This window comes from Larimichthys crocea, unplaced genomic scaffold (genome assembly GCF_000972845.2).
Source record: "Larimichthys crocea isolate SSNF unplaced genomic scaffold, L_crocea_2.0 scaffold288, whole genome shotgun sequence".
In the NCBI taxonomy this organism is placed as follows: Eukaryota; Metazoa; Chordata; class Actinopteri; family Sciaenidae; genus Larimichthys; species Larimichthys crocea.
In genome coordinates, this window is record NW_020853787.1 from 270,416 (window position 1) to 291,851 (window position 21,436).

General features: G+C 39.5%; 4 protein-coding genes across 7 annotated transcripts; all 4 read left to right on the top strand.

Annotated features, from left to right (window-relative positions):
• The first annotated feature begins 691 nt into the window (after nt 1–691).
• On the top strand, nt 692–5,282 carry LOC104938624 (OX-2 membrane glycoprotein-like). 2 transcript variants are annotated; one of them, XM_027276091.1, is made up of 6 exons: nt 692–842; nt 1,782–1,871; nt 2,448–2,699; nt 2,785–3,114; nt 4,245–4,338; nt 4,424–5,282. In XM_027276091.1, the coding sequence occupies exons 1-6, from the start codon at nt 818–820 to the stop codon at nt 4,455–4,457; spliced, it is 825 nt and encodes a 274-aa protein (XP_027131892.1). In that variant the 5' UTR covers nt 692–817; the 3' UTR covers nt 4,458–5,282. The 2 variants fall into 2 exon arrangements, with proteins under 2 accessions (XP_027131892.1, XP_010753340.3); XM_010755038.3 differs by lacking the exon at nt 692–842 and adding an exon at nt 1,085–1,471.
• A 139-nt stretch (nt 5,283–5,421) lies between these two features.
• On the top strand, nt 5,422–9,440 carry LOC109139318 (OX-2 membrane glycoprotein-like). 3 transcript variants are annotated; one of them, XM_027276085.1, is made up of 8 exons: nt 5,422–5,600; nt 6,132–6,251; nt 7,507–7,845; nt 7,947–8,252; nt 8,332–8,370; nt 8,460–8,556; nt 8,639–8,701; nt 8,874–9,440. In XM_027276085.1, the coding sequence occupies exons 2-8, from the start codon at nt 6,197–6,199 to the stop codon at nt 8,986–8,988; spliced, it is 1,014 nt and encodes a 337-aa protein (XP_027131886.1). In that variant the 5' UTR covers nt 5,422–5,600; nt 6,132–6,196; the 3' UTR covers nt 8,989–9,440. The 3 variants fall into 3 exon arrangements, with proteins under 3 accessions (XP_027131886.1, XP_027131887.1, XP_027131888.1); XM_027276086.1 differs by having other exon boundaries at nt 8,651–8,701; XM_027276087.1 differs by lacking the exon at nt 6,132–6,251 and having other exon boundaries at nt 8,874–9,439.
• Nucleotides 9,441–10,550: 1,110 nt separating this feature from the next.
• On the top strand, nt 10,551–13,781 carry LOC109138881 (OX-2 membrane glycoprotein-like). The gene is made up of 9 exons (XM_027276074.1): nt 10,551–10,615; nt 10,836–10,936; nt 11,430–11,768; nt 11,870–12,175; nt 12,255–12,293; nt 12,383–12,473; nt 12,564–12,626; nt 12,810–12,879; nt 13,021–13,781. The coding sequence occupies exons 1-9, from the start codon at nt 10,566–10,568 to the stop codon at nt 13,066–13,068; spliced, it is 1,107 nt and encodes a 368-aa protein (XP_027131875.1). The 5' UTR covers nt 10,551–10,565; the 3' UTR covers nt 13,069–13,781.
• A 926-nt stretch (nt 13,782–14,707) lies between these two features.
• Nucleotides 14,708–21,061, top strand: LOC104939877 (OX-2 membrane glycoprotein-like). Its single transcript, XM_027276081.1, has 7 exons — nt 14,708–14,989; nt 18,978–19,316; nt 19,418–19,723; nt 19,803–19,841; nt 19,931–20,021; nt 20,104–20,166; nt 20,345–21,061. Exons 1-7 carry the CDS (start codon nt 14,935–14,937, stop codon nt 20,484–20,486), a joined length of 1,035 nt encoding a protein of 344 aa, XP_027131882.1. The 5' UTR covers nt 14,708–14,934; the 3' UTR covers nt 20,487–21,061.
• Nucleotides 21,062–21,436: the final 375 nt, after the last annotated feature.

Below are 21,436 nucleotides of genomic sequence, written 5' to 3' on the forward strand. Positions count from 1 at the left end.
CCCTGAGTCCTCTGCCTGCTCACCCCTTGTCTGTCTCCTGTTTTCTTGGATTCCCTCCCCGGAGGTTTCTGCTGGAGAGTTGGAGTATTTTGGCTGGTTCTGTTGGAGACTCTTTCCTGAGTATCTGCTGTAGATTTTTGCGACCCTGTTTGGCCAGTAAACTGTTCCAACACTGGTCTCAGTCTGTGCTCGTCTTGGGTCCAACCTCACACCCGTTACACCAACGTGTGGCTTATCAGTCATGTCGTGCGAAGTCTTGAAACAGCTATCAGTGTTTCCCGGCTTATGGTGAAGCGTGCAGATATCCAGGTCAGTCTACCGGATCGAATTTCTGCCAAGGCATTCCCGTTCATGTGAACTGGCAACCAAAGCCTGCTCAAACACGACTGGTCCATTCTACTTGGATATGGGTGCCAAAATCTTGGTCCCTTGCCTACAGATTCTGCATTTGTTTGAGATTATGTAGTGCGGAAACTACAACAATTCCAAGATTCCTGATTACAAGAAAGACTGAAACCTCCTGGTCTGAACCAGTCACAACCGCTCTGAGGTTGTGTCATGTAGTACAGTACGTCCGCAGATACACCTACATAAAGGTTACTATCAAGCCACAATTGCTTCCTGTTTCCTAATTTTTAATATGTGGAACCAAAGTGGTTGAAGTGACGACACAGAGGAAACGGTAATAGCGTTGTTGACCGGAATAAGAATCTGAAATGAGGATATAAGATATAACACAATATTGTATTTGTGGCGTGTTATTTTAACACACGCGCGACTTCACTCGAGATCCTGGACACCTTGTTACAAAAGAAGTATGTGGACTTTCCCAAACCACTCAGGTAAAGTTATATGCAGCCACACTTACTGTATGTGAGAATGTGACACAGTTAACATGACAAATATGTCATGTTAAAAACCGTAACCAAGGAGTCAGCAGTGACGGGAACTTCTGCTTCTGGGATTTTTTTTTTTTTTTTTTTTGGTGTTGACCACTCAGGACAATTTACTGGACTTTATATAAGTAATATTGGTAGTGACAACACTGACAGTTCAAGAAAAGCAAAATGAGTCAGCGAGTGTTTAAATAAGTACGCTGACTTTACAAGCTTATTGATCTCAATAATAAATATGAGTCATTTTATCATTTTGAATTTATTTTACCTTGGTCCAGGATCATTGATGCACTTGTTTTCATATCTCTGCAGTATATTCACAAGAACATTTCCTTTTGAATTCAGCAATTTCCTTAAAAATCAGTGATGCTGCGAGTTCCCAGATCAATATGTGATCATCAATGTAACTGAGTACCTCTGGACAATCCCCTCCTCCACCTCCTCCACCTTCAGAGTTCAGTTTCTCTTTAGCCTCGTATATAAACACTCCCTCTGTGACAGAACTGAAAGTGTTCCTTGTACAGCAGTGAAAATGATGTTGCAGATACTCGTATTAGCTTCTCTGCTCTTTAAAGGTAAGTGAGACTGACAGGAGAGAGGCGTGTTTATGTTGTTTATATACTTCTTATATATATCTATATATATATTTTTAGAATTATTGTAGTTATTTATACTTTATCTGCTACTGTTTCTGTTGTTATGCTGCAACAACAACAACTGAATTTCTCCTCTGAGGTTAAATAAGAATCTATCCTGTGTCTGAAATCTAATTTAAGCTGCATTATTATGTGTCATTATATAAAGTATTCATCATGTAGTCGTGCTGAACAGAACAGTAAACACTTCACATGCACTTCCTGAAAATCAGCTGTGTTTATCTTTCAGGCTCGACATCTCAGATCACCGGTTATGGAAATGTCACAGCAGCATATGGCAGAGATGCACACTACAGGTGTACTGTAGCCAACCCGGCAGGTGTGGAAGTGTTTTTATTTTTGTTTACTAGATCCTTTAATTAACTAAAAATACTAATAAAGCACTGTATAAATGCACTGTACTGCATTGAAAGTAAGCAAAACTATGCAAGTATCACCATGAATATAATAAAAGTATAATAAAAGGTAATATAACTATTATATATTATATTATTATGACTGATATGATTATTATTATTTCTTTATTTTGTATAAAATTAATTAAAAGCTCATAGTGGCATCATCAAAATGCTTAATTTGTCCAACCAGCAGTGCAAAATTGAAAATAATTCAATGAAATGATGATATAAATGTTCTGTCAGTCAACTAATTGAGTTAATTAATATTCAGCTGTACTTGTATTTAAATTTGTCATTGAGTTTATATTAAAACATCCTATTCTAGTTTTGTGTGCATAAATGTATGAAGTAACTGAAGCTGTCAGATAAATGCAGTGCAGTAATATTTCCCTCTGAGGTGGGTGAAAGTAGAAAATGACTCAAAGTTTCGGGTACAGATCTGAATAATATTAATCTTTACTGTAAATATTGACTAAAGGATCATGTTTGCCCAACAGGTGTGCTCCAGGTGACATGGCAGAGGCTTTTCAAAGATGAATCGATTGAGAATTTGGCAACCTACAGCAAGAGGTTTGGTGTCCAAGTAAACGAGCCTTACAAAGGGAAAGTCATCTTCGAAGAAGCGACTCTCAACTCGACGTCCATCATCCTGAAGAATGTAAAGTGGGAGGATGACAGCTGTTATATCTGCTCTTTCAACGTCTATCCTGATGGGTCCAAAAGGAAACAGACCTGCCTCACAGTACAAGGTAAATATAAGGTAGATAATTCTGCAACTAAAGCATTGAAATGATCAGAATATAATAAAGTGACGTGTTTTTGTTCTCTATCCAGGAATATCTGAGGTGAATACAAGTGTGCATCCACCCAGCAGTCAAGAAGACCCGAAGGAGGTCGTGTTTAGCTGCTCTGCGATAGGTAAACCAGCTCCAACCATCCACTGGTCCTACCCTCCTGACGCCTCCGCCTTAAACCAACCACATACTACTACAATAACAAACAGCGACCACACATTTACCAGCAGTCGCAACGTTACCCTGCGAGTACCTCGAGGCTGGAGCGGACACGTGGACTGCCTGCTCAACCGTGGAATGACGGGAGAAAGGGTGGAAAGAATATCTTACACCTTAAAAGCTGAAAATACAGAACAAGATGAGGAGGCCGGTATGTATGAGTCATTTCTGAGAGACGTATTTACTGTAACACCTACTAGTATGTGTAATGATGTGTAGAGCTACTGTACACAGAATGACCTTTCAAAGAAGTTACAGTAGCAAAATGAGGCATTCATTCATTGATGTTTAATGATTGAGTGGGCGGATTTCAAAGGAAGTTCCTAGTAATGATTATGCAACAAGTTCATTGCTGGGCATTGCCAACAATGAAGCTCTTTGGAGTTTATCCTGACTGACTGGAATGAGTGTCACCATGACTTTTCCCCAGAGTAATAGCAGAGTCAAAACAGGTTGTGTACATTGGGCGTGCTAGTTACTAGTGTTGGGAAGTTCGAGTCTTGGACGAGACAAATGAACAAACCACTGTGCTTACTGCTGGTCACACAGTCCTGTGGCTGAGCTGCCTGTCATGTTTCCAGTCCTGACTGAGTTTATGCAGCTGCAGCCGTGTCGTGAGGGAACATACTGCATGAAAACGAACAGTCACTGAGACTCCAGAGTCATTGGGCGAAACGTTCATGACCGACACACCACTACAAGACCTAAAACACCTCATGAGAAAGTTTCAGTGCCTCTGAATGAAGCGGCTCTCACAAATACACACCAGAGAAAGTCCAGACTAAAGCTGTTATTTCACACACGTAGCACACGTCGGAGGTTTATTTGTGTCACACTTACAAGTCTCAAAGGAAATCTCTTTTGTAGGCCACAAAACTCCAAAGAAACACTGTGATGAGCTCGATTACACCTGAGGGTCACATTGTTTGCAAAACCAGGAACTCAAAAAAGTCCCTGAAATCCAGTAAGTGAGGCAGTCTGGGAAGTGTAGTCAATAATATGAATGAAGGATGAACACGTATTCCCCAGGGCGACCAAAGTGCAACCAGACTGTCCGTGTGTTTGCGTCAGCAGTGACTCATTCGAAAGTGGTTTCAGTTTCACTTCTCACTAGGTTTCATGTTGAAGTAAAGCCCCGTGGCACAGCAGAGTGGGTTACATAACTCTCCAAGGAGATCAGATTGTAAGAATGTTACAGTAAAAATGTCCTGCTTCCTCTTTCAGGTGCATGTCATTTACCTTATTCCTGTTCACACTGACCCGGTGCTGTTCCTTCTCTAGGGGAATCACGGTCTGCAGCAGGGCTTGCCGTCATGATTTGTGCTGCGTTGTTTATTTTCTGCATTGCTGTCGTTGCTGCAGTGAAGATAAAAAGGTGAGTTTTTTAAATCCAGCTTTGTAATTAACTTCTCTTATCTGGGTGCAACGTACCAAACTTTACTTTTCTCTTGTCCTGGCAGGTTTAAGACCAACACCAGAAGTGACCCTGTGTGAAGAGCATCTGGCGCCTCTGGTTATAAAGAAATATATTTATATATTTTGCATCTATATGAACTTTAGCAACGCATCAGTGAATTAAGCTCAACATCCATTCAACACAGGTGCAGCTTTCACATCCAAAATGTGAACTACCTGTCTAATTTACATTTCTTTTAACATTTTCAGAACTCAGCACTTTGTTTATGGAGCTTCAAGCTTTTGTGTATGAATGCAAAGACGTGAGAGCTTCTTAGGATTACTCCAAACAATGTGAGGCAAAGCAAGTAAAAGGTGTACGGTTTACATGTGTAGCTATTTAATGACAGAGTCACAGTGACTGCAGCGCGGTGCAATAACCATGGTTTGCTTCAGACAGCTCCAGCAGTTTATTTTAAGCTCCTGTGTTTTGGTAATAGGAGATGAAAATAAGGAAATACCCCGTGGCAGGCACTAAGATGGACCGGCAGCGCCATCTAGTGGTTAGTTTGTTTTTTGCACGTCAAGATATAGAATATATATTTGTGTATGTAAAGTATAAAGTCTATACCGATCTCTGAATGTATAAGTAAAAAGTATTTTTATTTTTTATTTTTGCACTTTTCTTTCCACGTGACACTTTAATGTTTGTGTTGTTTCATGGAGCCGGACACGTGACTAAAATGCACATTGATTGATTGATTAATTGATTGTTTAGTTTCATGTTTGTGGAGTTTTTCAGTGTTTCTGATTATCGACTCTTCAGGTTGATTTTGTTCTTTGTTCATTTTCCTGTATTAATTTATTGATGTCTGTTCACTCCAGTAAAATGTGACACTCTAAATTAAAATGAATATTTTAAAATGTCGCTTTCATTCATGAACTGATGACGAAACACTTCGTCTGATTGGTCCGCGTGTACCACTGTGGTACAGTGGGCACAGACTGGATATGTCGCAATAGTTAGTTGGATATTGTTAAATAAGTTTTATTAAGTTTATTCAGTCTTTTGTTTTTATTATAAGGAGGCCCATATTTTATTTCTCATGATCTGTGGCTGCATCGTAATAGGTGTTTATATCTGACTTATCACTTGGAACTTACCCTGAGATAAAACCTGGCGGCAGATTGTAACAGGAACAGACATGTCAGATTCCTTTGTTTGACCAACCCTTCATAAAGGTGAGAAAAGACGATAAAGTGACTTTTTATATGAGTTTATTTGTTAAACTGAAAAGCACAGCTCTGTGACGGCTTTGTTTTTGCAGTTGATTAATTACTTATTAAGAAATAATTAATATAAGAAATAATTAAATAATTATTGCACGTGTAATAAACACACGCGACGTGTTATAAAAATGAGGATTATACTGGGGTTCATGTGTTTTAATTCATATAGTGTGTGTGTTTCCTGTCTTTTGCATGTCTCGTCCACTTCCCTTATTATCATGTGTTTACTGAGGCTGGCAGGGAGAGATAATTATAAATCAATAGTACAGGAGAAACAGGCTAGGGAAGTATCATTTGGACGAGGAACAATGTTCATAACTGAGCAGAAAACAAAAAAAAGCCGTTATATTATCTGTATCAGTGGGCAGGGGTCCGAGACAGTCAGTCTTCCTGACTAAAAGGTTTTTCTTAAACAAATCCCATAACACGACGCAACGTGACGTATATCTTTTATATCTTTTATAATGCTGCTGCATTGAACAGGTCTATGGCGACCAGCTCACCTGGATTTACCTGTTTTCTGTCTGAAGTTTGAATCTGCAGCAGAGATGACGCGTCATCCAGTTTTATATTTGCTTTATTCGTTTGGATTCTTTCATAAAGGTGAGAAAAATAAAATAAAAGATGATGCAGTAACGTGTGTTTAACTTTTACTTTTAAAAAAATGTTTTTAATATTTATAGGTGTATTTATTATTCTTAACTGAGAGCACGTGCTTTGTTCATTGTTCTGTTTAACGGTTCTGGCAGTTTGCCATTAAAGTTTGATTCAGTACAGTCACATCTGTTTTATAGATTATATCATCATCTGTACTAATAATGTTATTTTACATGAAGAGTAATGTTTTGCACAAAGAGAACAAAATGCTGCAGTTATCAGGAAGTCACGAGGGGCTGAACGGTTGGATGTTGTCTTTATATTAAATTATTAACTTACATTCTTTAATAAAGCATATTTACAATCTACTAATAAAACAAGTAGAAATACTAGTGCTAGTATTAATTGCATGAAATGATTCAGGTCCAACAGTTAGTGGCAGGTGGAGAACAGATGGTGCATTGTGTAGTGTAAATAAAAGGAGAGATAAGATTGAGATAAAAGAAAGGTCAACAATATATCATGTGCATGGCTTTAATGGATTTTTGCAAAGTTTGTGAAAATAAAAGAAGGAGCGATAAAAGAAACGTACACATGCAGGGCTTCAGTGGCTTTTTTGAATTATGAAATGAAAAGACAAAAAAATATTGCAAGAATCTAAACTAATGACTTATTTCAGCATCCCGGTTATTACTGTAATTTATTGGACAGTCTGTATTAAACAGCCGATCATAGTACCTCGATACTGAAATATGGTCATTGATGTGACATCTTTAGTTAGTTAGAGGTCACGTGTGGGCCTTGAGGTCCTCAGCAGTATTAGCTGTTTGGCTTTGGTTGGGAACAGTAGGGGCCAGTCTATCTCAACACTGTGGTGTCCAGGGTCAAAGAGACCTGTTGCTGACATAATAGATAGCTTCTAATCTGCGTAAACAGACATCTGTGTCTCCAGACTAGAATATGCTGACAATAACACCTCCATGGGTAAAGACATTCTCTGTGACTAATTCTGGGCGTGTAGTATTTGTGGTGTTATCTTGGGGTTTAAAGTCGATCCACCAGGGTGAGTTGGGGCAGAATGTGAGACCGACTCAGGCACTTCTGATGAACTTTGAGGGTGTCTCTAATTCTCCTTGGCCAAGCGTCAATAAATAATCAGAGGCTCCTGAACACTTTCTGAACTCCTGATCACCATTGACCTTTGACTTCAGCAATTTCTCCACAACAGTAGCCTGTTAATGTGAGCTGTCATCTCATGCAGGTCAAGCAGCTCCGGTACAAACACAGCTCACTGTGATGGCAGCAGTCGGAGATGAGGCTTGTTTGAGCTGTCAGCTGACTCAACATAAAGAAGTTCTTCAAGTCACCTGGCAGAAACTTTCACCTGAGGGAGAGAAGAATGTTGCAACATCCACCAAATACTTTGGTCTTCAGGTGAATCGTGGCTTCATAGATAAAGTGGAGTTTAAAGATGCTGGACTGCAGAACAGCTCCATAGTTATCAGGAACGTGACGGAGCAGGATGAAGGATGCTATGCCTGTTTGTTCAACTCCAACCCTGAAGGTGCTCTCACTGGTAGAACCTGCCTCAAAGTCTACGGTGAGAAACTAACATACTGGACAAAAAGCATCATGTCACAAGTTGATGTGTTTGTAACGACTTCCTTCATGTGACATTTGTTAAATATGTTTTCTCTGCAGAGCTGCATGAACCCGTCCTACATGTAGAGTCAAACTCTGCTGAAGAGGCAGTTGTGTCCTGCTTGGCCACAGGTCGACCTGCTCCCACAGTAACATTAAGAGTCCTGCAACAAGACCTCCACCTGTCAAACTACAGCTCTGTCAGTGTCACCAACACCAACAGTACAGTCACTGTCACCTCTACAGCTGTGCTGTCTGGTTTCCATGATGACCGCACACAGGTTGGATGTGCAGTACGAGTGCTCTCTGGTCCTCAGAAAGAGGTGTTGATGATGATTCCTGAGGTCAAACAGTCGTCTGCTGATGGTGAGAAACACTTCCAAAGCTGCAGATTCATAGATTGATAGTTACTTTATGATTCTGATGTTTGGCTTTCTGTTTCCAGGTTTTGATGAGTTATCTGGATCTAATAACCGTGATCGCAGTAAGTTAATGTTCAGATATTCTCATTTGATCTGTTGTTTTATAATTGTTGAGTGTATCATATCAACTATTTTCCTCTTTTTCTCAAAGGTTGGACTGTCATCAGTGTATCGTTGTTGTTGGTGGTGTTAGTCTGTGGTATTTTTACATTGGTCTTTCTCCGACGTAAACGAGAAAATAAAAACAGGTACTTCTTTAAACAAATATCTGTGTCTCAGTCTGAGAGTTGACAAATGTCGTCCAACTTTAACTGTTCTTAAATCTTCCAGTCTGTCACACAGGAACGATGAGATGAACGAGATGGTTCAAGTTACAGTCAGAGACACAGAAGAGTAAGACTTCATTCATTCTTCCAATCATAAAATTGTCTCATCAGTCTTTCAGTTGTATATTGTCTGTATTCACTGTGTTTTTAAAGCAAATCCTAATGCACATACCTTTACTGCTCAGAATACTTATTTATGCAACATTCATGTAGTAATAAAACATTGTTTTTATCTTCAGGACTGGAGCATCTTCAGATACACAGGACAAAGGGCAGATCAGACGACGGACATCTCCAGAGAAGAATCAGGCAAGTGACGACTCAAATCCATCACCGTCATCATCAAAGACATGATGAATGGATCAGCAGTTTAATGTGTAACTGTGTGAGGAGGTGATGCAGGAGAGAGTCAAGGTAATCTAAAGACCTGAACCCACCTGCATCAAAGCTTCAGAGGGAAAATATCTGGTCATTGTGAACACTCGATTATTTATCTCATATCTCTGTGATAAGACAGTTATGGCAGCTCCTTGTGATAAAAAATGTCTTTTTTTATACGATTTTGATACGTTTTTTGTCTTGACACTGTACATTTTTTTTTTTTTAGAGTGTGTGTGTTTTTTAGTTTGTGTCATTTATTTTTTATATTTTTACATGATCAATATTGCCAAAGAAGCACTGACAGGGAAATACTGTGTAATTATTGTTTTGTTTTCTGTGTGATGTTTACAATGATGCACTGATATCTACACGTTACTTTGATGCATGTCTTTGTAAATAAATAGATTTTCTTCGCTGTCACCTCGCGCTGTCTTCATTCTTGTCTCAGTCTTTGAGCTGAACAGACTTATTTCTGATTGATAGAAGATATTTTTGGGCCTTTTCAAGCTTTATTTTTGACAGAGAGCTGAAGAGTGACAGGAATGTGGAGAGAGAGAGGCGGGATTCGAACCCTGGGCCACTGTTGCTGTGACTGAACTTTGTACATGGGGCGGATGCTCTACCAACTGATCTAAACAACACCCCAATGTAGCACAATATTAAGAAAACAAAGGCACAAAAGCAAAAACCATTTTGCAACATTAGTCTGATAAAAATATCCATGTCACAGACTGATGTTGCACTGCCATCTAGTGGACTCTGTGGGGAAATGCAGCACTTTAATGTACAAGTTTTTAAACCTTTTAAATATTTTGATTGTTTCATTAGAGACATAATGCCAGACATTTCAAATAAACTATTATTGCTTCCAGTCATCTGTGTGGAGGTGAAATGTTTGTTCAGTGATGTACTGTATGTCTCTGTGTTGTTACACACAAATAAACATTTCCAAGCACGATCAGAGCTGTTTGAATTCTCTGTTCAGGAAAGGAGCTTCACTGCTTCCTTGTTTGTCTCCTTTAGCAGAGGATCGGATCCTTTAGGAAAGGAAAGGAGGTGACGGAGTCCTATAATTCACAGAAGTGATTTTGCAGGTGTTGCATGGAGGTCATCAGTTCAATGAGCTGCACCTGGTCAGGTCACCTCATAAAGGTCTCCCTAATCCTGTGGAGCCTCTCTGCTGCTCTGGTTCTGGTTCTGGCATGACGACTTGTTGGGTTTTCTTCATACACTCAGTCACTCCATACATGCTGTCACCTCGTGTTGTTTCACTCTGACTCACTTGAATCGAGCCGCTTCATCCTGAAGACACACTCTGCTTCTTTCTGATTGGTCCGGATGTACCATTATATTAGTACGTGTTTTCTTTATATCGCATATAAAATAAAAATTAAACATTGTTAATCTAGTCGTATCAAGACATTGTGTATTTATGCTATTTTTTAGTGGGTCCATATTTTATATTTAATGATTTGTTGCTACAAACAAACTTTATATGACAGCCACAGCGACAGGAAGCTTTTGGACTCGACCAGGAGTATTTAATCTGCATGCACCGCAGACTTTCTTTCAGTTCCCCTGTGATCAGCCCTTTAGAAAGGTGAGAAAAGACGATGAAGTGACTTTTTATGAGTTAATTTGTGAAACTGAAAGTAAGAAAGAAATCAGGAAAGCCACGTGGTATGGTCAAACGACACAACGCGGTGTATAAGTCGCATTTTAAACAGTTAATTAGACTTTTATGAATCAAGCCTTTAATAAAAGTTGTTGTGTATGAAGTCTTTTGTTTTTTTAATGAGTTCGTTTTTTTCCTTGTTAAGGACTTGCTGCTGCATTGAACAGGTCTATGGCGACAGTGCAGCAGCGATGACACGTCATCCAGTTTTATATTTGCTTTATTACTTTGCATTCTTTCATAAAGGTGAGAAAAAGATGATGTTTAACTTTGCTTTTTTAATATTTAAAGGTGTATTTATTGTTCTTTATTAACTTACATTCTTTAATAAAGCATATTTACAATCTACTAATAAAACAAGGAGAAATACTAGTGCAAATGATTCAGTTTTGCACAGTTAGCAGTAGGTGGAGAGCAGGTGGTGCAAAGTTTGGAGTCAGCAAGTGTAAATCCAAGAATCAAATCAGATCAAACTGTATTAAACAGTCGATCATAATACCTCAATACAGACTGAAATATGGTCATTTATGTGACATCTGCTTGTGCAATGGTGACAACTGAAAATGTTTTCATATTCATAAAATTATATTTCAACATGGTTTTATGCAGCTATCAGATCAGTCTTTAATAATATAATGAATTCACTGTATGCATCATGCATCATGTCTGCACAGTGGTATGTTTTGGAGTTGGACTTGTTGTATTGTAGCCCGTTAACGTGAGCTGTCATCTCATGCAGGTCAAGCAGCTCCGGTACAAACACAGCTCACTGTGATGGCAGCAGTCGGAGATGAGGCTTGTTTGAGCTGTCAGCTGACTCAACCTAAAGAAGTTCTTCAAGTCACCTGGCAGAAACTTTCACCTGAGGGAGAGAAGAATGTTGCAACATCCACCAAATACTTTGGTCGTCAGGTGAATCGTGGCTTCAGAGATAAAGTGGAGTTTAAAGATGCTGGACTGCAGAACAGCTCCATAGTTATCAGGAACGTGACGGAGCAGGATGAAGGATGCTATGCCTGTTTGTTCAACTCCAACCCTGAAGGTGCTCTCACTGGTAGAACCTGCCTCAAAGTCTACGGTGAGAAACTAACATACTGGACAAAAAGCATCATGTCACAAGTTGATGTGTTTGTAACGACTTCCTTCATGTGACATTTGTTAAATATGTTTTCTCTGCAGAGCTGCATGAACCCGTCCTACATGTAGAGTCAAACTCTGCTGAAGAGGCAGTTGTGTCCTGCTCGGCCACAGGTCGACCTGCTCCCACAGTAACATTAAGAGTCCTGCAACAAGACCTCCACCTGTCAAACTACAGCTCTGTCAGTGTCACCAACACCAACAGTACAGTCACTGTCACCTCTACAGCTGTGCTGTCTGGTTTCCATGATGACCGCACACAGGTTGGATGTGCAGTACGAGTGCTCTCTGGTCCTCAGAAAGAGGTGTTGATGATGATTCCTGAGGTCAAACAGTCGTCTGCTGATGGTGAGAAACACTTCCAAAGCTGCAGATTCATAGACTGATAGTTACTTTATGATTCTGATGTTTGGCTTTCTGTTTCCAGGTTTTGATGAGAAATCTGGATCTAATAACCGTGATCACAGTAAGTTAATGTTCAGATATTCTCATTTGATCTGTTGTTATATATTTTCTGAGTGTATCATATCAACTATATTCCTCTTTTTCTCAAAGGTACAATATTGATCAGTGTATCGTTGGTGGTGGTAGTCTGTGGTATTCTTACATTGGTCTTTCTCCGACGTAAACGAAGAAATCAAATCAGGTACTTCTTTAAACAAATATCTGTGTCTCAGTCTGAGAGTTGACAAACGTCGTCCAACTTGTTCGTCGTAACTGTTCTTAAATCTTCCAGTCTGACACACAGGAACGTTAAGATGAACGAGATGGTTCAAGTTACAGTCAAAGACACAGAAGAGTAAGACACTCCTCTTACTGTCATTCTTCCAATCATAAAATTATCTCATCAGTCTTCTTTCAGTTGTATATTGTCTGTATTCACTGCGTTTGTAAAGCAAATCCTAATGCACATACCTTTACTGCTCAGAATACTTATTTATGCAACATTCATGTAGTAATAAAACATTGTTTTTATCTTCAGGACTGGAGCATCTTCAGATACACAGGACAAAGTTCAGATCAGGCGACGGACATTTTCAGAGAAGAGTCAGGCAAGTAACGACTCAAATCCATTACCGTCATCATCAAAGACACGATGGATGGATCAGCAGTTTAATGTGTAACTGTGTGAGGAGGTGATGCAGGAGAGAGTCATGGTCATCTAAAGACCTCTGTCTGTCTGTCTCTTTCAGGGTTATGCCATATGTATTAGTCAGGTGCGGTATTGGTTGCAGATGTAGTCACATCTCCCTCCACTCAGACTCTCTGGTTTCTGCCCGTTAAAACGGAAGTTTTTCCTCGCCACCGTCGCCAAGTGCTTGCTCATGGTGGAACTGTTGGGTCTCTCTAAATAATATTATAAAGAGTGCGGTCTAGACCTGCTCTGTATGGAAAGTGTCATGAGATAACTGAAGTTATGATATGCTAGCTATAGAAATAAAACTGAGTTGAAAATATCTGGTCAATGTGAAAGAATTTAAAGTTTTTACTGTGAACACTCAATTATTTATCTCATTGTTTGATCAAATGACTGTGATAAGACAGTTATGGCAGCTCCTTGAGATAAAAAAAATGATGCACTGACAGGGAAATTAAATTAAGTGTGTGTAATGATTGTTTTGTTGAAACAAGTTTTGCTATAAAGGTTTCTAAACATATTTGATAAAATGTTCATTGTATATTTTTTTTGTAGAGGCGCTTTCATGAACTCCATGTTCTCCATATGTCATCCTTAAGAATCCAAACGATGTTCCTGTGTGATGTTTACAATAAAGAGTGGATTTTTTTCAGTAAAAATATGAAAATGTCTTTTTGTAAATACCCTGGAAAAAATATCTGTCAGCTCCAACTGACTGAACCGACAAGAATCCTCATCTTTGGTCATTTTTTTTATGTTGGTCCTAGAGCCACCACACATAAATATAAAATCCTTTTGAACTATGAAGTGTAGACCTCTCTGCTGTACCAAGAATAATACACAAGTGATTACTAGATACACACTTTAAGTAATAGATGAGATGATAAATAAAAGGTTGTATAAACTGTTGGCTGTAATTTTACCATCGGCCACTAGATGTCTCTGTTGCTCTTCTGTGAAATAATGACATTCGACATTTGTGGAGCAGATTTTTTATATATATAAATTGCATTGACGTTTTAATCATTTTGTCGATGTCATTTGTTTTGACTACTTTTACATCATATAGAAATATATGTAATGTTCAATGTGTGAGGCAATGCGAATACAATGCAAACAGCGCGATGGACATAAAAAAAACATAATGACCCATAAATAACGGGGCGACCTTATAATTGGTAATTGGTCCGGGTTACCAGGGACAGGTGTCGCTGTGTGACTGCAGACTACATTAGGCTGCATTGAGCTCCTTACTTTTCTTTTATCCCGCCGCGTACGCATCACTTTGATTTATTTTGTCAGAGAGAGAGAGACCTCCTATTATTTATATATATATATATATATATATACTATTATCTATATTATATATATTATTATATATATATATATATTATGTACAAGTCCCGTGGGCAGCAACTTAAGAAAACTTTTTTTAAGTGTTGTGAACGCAGCGTGCTGGGGCGAAAGTCCGCGTGTGCCCAATGGAAACGAGCCAGTCACGTAAGAAAACTCCATGGCTCCATGGCAACGCTGCTGTGAGTCATTGAGAAATGTTTCTCTGCTACATCAAGCCCGGCCGATGTCCCGCCCCCGCGAGCCATATACCCACCGTGATTGGTAGGTTCGTTCAGCTCCGCACACAACACTGTAAACAGCCATACATATCAAACTGTCAGCTGACATTCCTGGCAACTGTTATAAATGAACGCCACGCCCCCCCGGACGTCACCCACACACTGCAGCCCAACTCACAACACACCTCCACATCTACAGTGTGTGCGCAGTCCGTTACTTTATGTGAAGTTTTTTTTCTCGCTTTAGTCTGTTTTCATGCTGTTTCTGTGTTTGGCTCGGCTTCCTGGACGAAAAGCACATGGTTGTTGTGGTGCCGGTGTTTTGAATCTCGGACTGCAACAGCCGCGGATCAGTGAGGCGGAGAGAAGATCACTGTCACCAAGTCTCAGTCTCAATGACCGTGGAAACGATGCTGCAGATACTCGCATTAGCTGCTCTGATTTGGAAAGGTAAGTGACAGACGTGTTTCATATACATGCAATCAGGGCGGGAGGTGTTTGCAATGGGCAACGTAAGGGCGCAATCTATGTGAGCAGGGGCGGACTGGGACAATAAAATCGGCGCTGGCATTTTGGTCCAGACCACAACATTTGATAACACACCTTTTCAGTCTTTTCGGTGCAATTGTGCAAGTCTTTAAAACAACAAACCTTGAGCCATGCAATGACTTAACAGGAATCAGTGAGAGTGGACACATTAAAGACTTCCAAACGTGTCATTTATTAACACTATTTAATACACTGCACCACTCAATCACAGTAATGAATCTGAAGGCAGCATTCATCCTATTGGGTCTGCCTATGTGTTTCAGGGAGGAAGAAAAGATGATATAATTTTTAAAAGTGAGATTTTCTATCAGTTATGTAGCCTACATTGTCCCTACCACATAGGCTACATAAAGAGCTGCTATATCTGCAGGACAAAAAAGCAACTTAGCCAGTACTCACCCCACAAACAATAATAGTCTAATAAGAAATTAGACTTATTGTTATTGTTGGTTAATGGTGAACACGTTTTCTCACATTAAAGACTATTTCGTTTAGAATAAAGACATAAAAGTAGGCTACTGAGCTGGGATTATTTTCTCATCCAGCCAGTGTAGCTACAATGTCTTACAGTCAAAATAACACTAATGCTCATTTCACCTGCATTAAACTGACATTTTATCATCAAGGGGTTGGGTGGCTTTATCCTACTCGTTGCATTTCATACATGTTCTGACAGTAGTCCTGTTGTGACAAACATATCAGTGATTTTAACACACTTCACAGCATCTGCCTGAAGACCAAGTTTCTTTTTGTCGCGGAGTTTTTCTGCGCCACCTTTGCGTTTTCTCTCCATCTCTAACATAACGTTTCACCTGCACGTGGCGCACCAAGCCAAAGGCGGGAGGTGTTTCATGATGTGATTGGGCCGGTCCCCTGTCAGTCAGCGTGTAAGGGCCGGTGGGAAGGAAACAAAGTCTTGCACAGCCTTTTTTTTTTTTTTTTTTTTTTTTTTGTGCCTGTAGGCGGGACTAAAGCGAACTGGGTGGTTGCTCAACAGTGTGTTTGGGCTGTGTGATCTACTGGTTATTTAAAATAAATAAATAAATAAATAAATAAATAAATAAATAAATAAATATCAGGACTCATCAGCCCAAATGCACGGTATGCTAGATTATCAGTCCGTGCCTGTATGTGGAAAAAAAATTAAAAATAAAACAAACTCTCCAGTTTTCAACACCACTCATTTCCACGTCAGGTTAGGGAAATGGTCATTGTCACGTCAACTTCCTGCTGAGAGTCATACAGGCTGTGTGTGCGTTAGAAGAGGCGAGGTGGAGGAGGGAGGGGGATAGACTGACCCCAGCCACACAACACAAACTGCTTCAAATTAACTGTGTTTCATTCCTAGAATTAACATAGACCCATATACCTACATGTAATTAATTGGGTGAACCGACGGTGTTGGCAAAGGTGTAGTGGTTAATGATGTCTTCATCATGGACCAAAGTAAAAAACCAAAGAAGTATCAGGTGCCCAGTTTAGAAAACAAAGAAAAGAAGAAGAGGGCCAAAGATAAAGGGATGCAGATTTCTGTGAGTGACGTCAGGGACAGCAGCTGGATTTGGTCTTATTTAGTTTTGCTGAACTAGCAACTATTAGAACTGACGTCATGTCATGCAACTAATTTCACCCTTAGGCAACCTACTCTGGTTTGTGTTTGCAACACAACAAGTGCAGATTCACACAGACGTCCTGACTGTGGATGTTTTTATTACTATATGCTGACTTTAACAACTTCTAATACTGTATACATTGACATGGCATTTTGTAAGCTACATGTGACACAGCTTTTTAAATCATTTGCATGCATCATGGTCATTTTAATTGGGTAACTGATGCATGTGTGATGTGAGTGTGACCTAACTTACACATTGTATCTTTATAATAATCATGGGGCACGTCAGATTTTTTTTTTTTGGGGGGGGGGGGGGGGGGGGGGGGGTCCTTGCCTACCTTGCACATCTTCCAGCAGCACAGAGCGGGCAACTTCAGGACGCAGACGTCACCCACGAACTCTGAGGTAAGACAAAGTGCTAATTACCTTTTTCCAACAGTATTGCAACTCCCAACTATACAGTATATTTATGTAAAACTAGCTATGTTTGTCTGGATTTCTAAACAAAGTCGCATTGCTTGAAATAATGTATTCAGTATGCTGCTGGCAAATGTTGTTGCATTGATCTAGCGAAAGATGTTGCATGCAACATGTTAACACAATAGATAACTAAGCTCATGCCATGGTCTGAATCATGTAAGGTTGACCCCATGCCCATCGTTCAGCAGCGGCTATTCAGAGCTAAATAGTTTTTTGCTTCATATGGCAGTAGACAGTAAACGTTAGAGTGTTTTAATGAAGTTTATTGAGGCCTCTGCTGTAACTGTTAAGTCAGGTTATGTAAGTTGACGTTTTTTCATCTAGGCATGAGGAGTTGCCTGTGTGCACCATGGCAGGTGCACCTCGCAGAGATGGAAAGTGATGTTGAACACATTCTTCTTAACTATGTAGCTGATTAATTTGATTTATTTTGTTATCAGTTAAATGTAAATAAAATCCACAAAGATGCAATTTGGTAGACGACCAAATGAAATTCATGAAGGGAGAGCTGGTCTTAAATGAGACAGAACACGTCAGTTATAGTAGTACATAGTTGCATTTGCGCCTATTACAAACCTCCACCCTCCTTAATGTCATTGTTGTTAAGACAACCATGTTTGCCAATATGTTTTAACCTGTTTTTATTTTCCCCAAACAGAAAGACTGACAACAGTGTTGCTGCAGTAGTTGATGCAGCAGATGCAACTAGGTAAGGGTTAAACACAACACATCAGTCATGTTTGTTACAGTAAAGATACATTCATACATGTGTGGCTGCTGTATTGAATACAATGCAAGTGTACACAGGTGACCCCCCCCTGTAAAATTCAGCAGAACCACAATACCTTAGCACTTTATTTAGGGTCATACACCCGTGCTTTGCACATCACATCAACTGTTTCTGTTCTTTTTCTCTCTTGTTTTTAAAATGTGTTAGGCTAAGCATTTTTAATTTCACCATATAAAAAAAAGCATATTACCTCAGCTGTTATTCATATGTTGTTGATACGGTATATCTTGGTTATTTATAATGTTTTTTTCTTCCACAGACCAGCGGTAGGCAGCGCTACAGTCCAGACCACAGACCAGCCCATGACCATGGATAAAGATGCAGCTCAGTACATTAAACAGGCCTTTCCTTCATCCTTGATCAAACAGCTTTAAGTGACACAAAAATCATATTTCTTAAGTTGAAAGAACTGAAGAATATCTTCTTCCTGGTAGGCCTAATTTTGTTCAAAGTTTTCTCATTCCCTGATTTAAGTTTACAAACTTTTCTTGTATATATTGTCATCATATCAAATGACATGCATTAAATGTTTTGTTTTACACTTTTGTTTGTCTGACTTTTTTTGTCAATTTAGGGTGATGGGATACATCTGCACCCATATGTACGCTGTATAAAAAGGATTTATTAACTTGTTGCAGAATAACTACTGTTGTCACGCTGAGTGAACTCATTGCCCATCACAACATAGTAATAATAAGTTACCATTCATCAACTTCCACTTGAAAAATATGCGAACGCCTGTGAAAAACTCAAAATAATCCTTCAAATCAATTCAAAATACGTCGGGCTGGGGATTTCCACTAACACGCAGTCAATTGGGGTCTGTTCGAAATAAATGAAAAAAAGCTAGTCTTTTGTATGTGATTTAAAAAAAATGTTCCTGTTGTACCGAACCATGACCCCCATACCGAGGTACATACCGAACTGTGACTTGTGTGTACCGTTACACCCCTAGTGTGTACACGTATTCTGCCCTGTTTAATGTGAGCTGTCATCTCGTGCAGGTCAAGCAGCTCCGGTACAAACACAGCACACTGTGATGGCAGCAGTTGGAGAAGAAGCCTGTCTGACGTGTCAGCTGACTCAACCTAAAGAAGTTCTTCAAGTCACCTGGCAGAAACTTTCACCTGAGGGAGAGAAGACTGTTGCAACATCCACCAAATACTTTGGTCACAAAGTGAATCGTGGCTTCAGAGATAAAGTGGAGTTTAAAGATGCTGGACTGCAGAACAGCTCCATAGTTATCAGGAATGTGACGGAGCAGGATGAAAGCTGCTATCAATGTTCGTTCTACTCCAACCCTGAAGGTGCTCTCATTGGTACAACCTGCCTCAAAGTCTACGGTGAGAAACTAACATACTGGACAAAAAGCATCATGTCACAAGTTGATGTGTTTGTAACGACTTCCTTCATGTGACATTTGTTAAATATGTTTTCTCTGCAGAGCTGCATGAACCCGTCCTACATGTAGAGTCAAACTCTGCTGAAGAGGCAGTTGTGTCCTGCTCGGCCACAGGTCGACCTGCTCCCACAGTAACATTAAGAGTCCTGCAACAAGACCTCCACCTGTCAAACTACAGCTCTGTCAGTGTCACCAACACCAACAGTACAGTCACTGTCACCTCTACAGCTGTGCTGTCTGGTTTCCATGATGACCGCACACAGGTTGGATGTGCAGTACGAGTGCTCTCTGGTCCTCAGAAAGAGGTGTTGATGATGATTCCTGAGGTCAAACAGTCGTCTGCTGATGGTGAGAAACACTTCCAAAGCTGCAGATTCATAGACTGATAGTTACTTTATGATTTTGATGTTTGGCTTTCTGTTTCCAGGTTTTGATGAGAAATCTGGATCTAATAACCGTGATCACAGTAAGTTAATGTTCAGATATTCTCATTTGATCTGTTGTTATATATTTTCTGAGTGTATCATATCAACTATATTCCTCTTTTTCTCAAAGGTACAATATTGATCAGTGTATCGTTGGTGGTGTTAGTCTGTGGTATTCTTACATTGGTCTTTCTCCGACGTAAACGAAGAAATCAAATCAGGTACTTCTTTAAACAAATATCTGTGTCTCAGTCTGAGAGTTGACAAATGTCGTCCAACTTTAACTGACCTTAAATCTTCCAGTCTGTCACACAGGAACGTTAAGATGAACGAGATGGTTCAAGCTACAGTCAAAGACACAGAAGAGTAAGACACTCCTCTTACTGTCATTCTTCCAATCCTAAAATTATCAGTCTTCTTTCAGTTGTATATTGTCTGTATTCACTGCGTTTGTAAAGCAAATCCTAATGCACATACCTTTACTGCTCAGAATACTTATTTATGCAACATTCATGTAGTAATAAAACATTGTTTTTATCTTCAGGACTGGAGCATCTTCAGATACACAGGACAAAGTTCAGATCAGGCGACGGACATTTTCAGAGAAGAGTCAGGCAAGTAACGACTCAAATCCATCACCGTCATCATCAAAGACACGATGGATGGATCAGCAGTTTAATGTGTAACTGTGTGAGGAGGTGATGCAGGAGAGAGTCAAGGTCATCTAAAGACCTCTCTCTGTCTGTCTCTTTCAGGGTTATGCCATATGTATTACTAAGGCGTGGTATTGGTTGCAGATGTCGTCACATCTCCCTCCACTCAGACTCTCTGGTTTCTGCCCGTTAAAACAAAGTTTTTCCTCGCCACCGTCACCAAGTGCTTGCTCATGGTGGAACTGTTGGGTCTCTCTAAATAATATTATAAAGAGTACGGTCTAGACCTGCTCTGTATGGAAAGTGTCATGAGATAACGGAAGTTATGATATGCTAGATATAGAAATAAAACTGAATTGAAAATATCTGGTCAATGTGAAAGAATTTAAAGTTTTTACTGTGAACACTCAATTATTTATCTCATTGTTTGATAAAATTATTGTGATAAGACAGTTATGGCAGCTCCTTGAGATAAAAAATGTTTGTTTTTTTATTTGTGTCATTTAATGTGATAAATTGCCAAAGATGCACTGACAGGGAAATTAAATTAATACTGTGTAATTATTGTTTTGTTGAAACAAGTTTTGCTATAAAGGTTTCTAAACATATTTGATAAAATGTTCATTGTATATTTTTTTGTAGAGGCGCTTTCATGAACTCCATGTTCTCCATATGTCATCCTTAAGAATCCAAACGATGTTCCTGTGTGATGTTTACAATAAAGAGTGGATTTTTTTTTTCAGTAAAAATATGAAAATGTCTTTTTGTAAATACCCTGGAAAAAATATCTGTCAGCTCCAACTGACTGAACCGACAAAAATCCTCATCTTTGGTCATTTTTTTTTTATGTTGGTCCTCCTCCCATCACTGCCATGTTAACTGTTATGACTGAAGCCACTCCCCCCGGACGTCACCAATACACTGCAGCCCAACTTTAGCGAACACAACTCATCAGCCACAGTGTGTGCACAGTCCGTTACTTT

Coding starts and splice junctions, on each gene's coding strand:
- LOC104938624 (XM_010755038.3), top strand. CDS start 1,429: ATGATGTTGCAGATACTCGTATTAGCTTCTCTGCTCTTTAAAG. Junction 1,872..2,447: donor TACTGTAGCCAACCCGGCAG/GTGTGGAAGTGT, acceptor TTTGCCCAACAG/GTGTGCTCCAGGTGACATGG. Junction 4,339..4,423: donor GCTGCAGTGAAGATAAAAAG/GTGAGTTTTTTA, acceptor TTGTCCTGGCAG/GTTTAAGACCAACACCAGAA.
- LOC109139318 (XM_027276085.1), top strand. CDS start 6,197: ATGACGCGTCATCCAGTTTTATATTTGCTTTATTCGTTTGGATTCTTT. Junction 8,253..8,331: donor CAAACAGTCGTCTGCTGATG/GTGAGAAACACT, acceptor TTCTGTTTCCAG/GTTTTGATGAGTTATCTGGA. Junction 8,371..8,459: donor ATCTAATAACCGTGATCGCA/GTAAGTTAATGT, acceptor TTTTTCTCAAAG/GTTGGACTGTCATCAGTGTA.
- LOC109138881 (XM_027276074.1), top strand. CDS start 10,566: ATGCACCGCAGACTTTCTTTCAGTTCCCCTGTGATCAGCCCTTTAGAA. Junction 12,474..12,563: donor AAACGAAGAAATCAAATCAG/GTACTTCTTTAA, acceptor TAAATCTTCCAG/TCTGACACACAGGAACGTTA. Junction 12,627..12,809: donor ACAGTCAAAGACACAGAAGA/GTAAGACACTCC, acceptor TTTTATCTTCAG/GACTGGAGCATCTTCAGATA.
- LOC104939877 (XM_027276081.1), top strand. CDS start 14,935: ATGACCGTGGAAACGATGCTGCAGATACTCGCATTAGCTGCTCTGATT. Junction 19,317..19,417: donor AACCTGCCTCAAAGTCTACG/GTGAGAAACTAA, acceptor TTTTCTCTGCAG/AGCTGCATGAACCCGTCCTA. Junction 19,842..19,930: donor ATCTAATAACCGTGATCACA/GTAAGTTAATGT, acceptor TTTTTCTCAAAG/GTACAATATTGATCAGTGTA.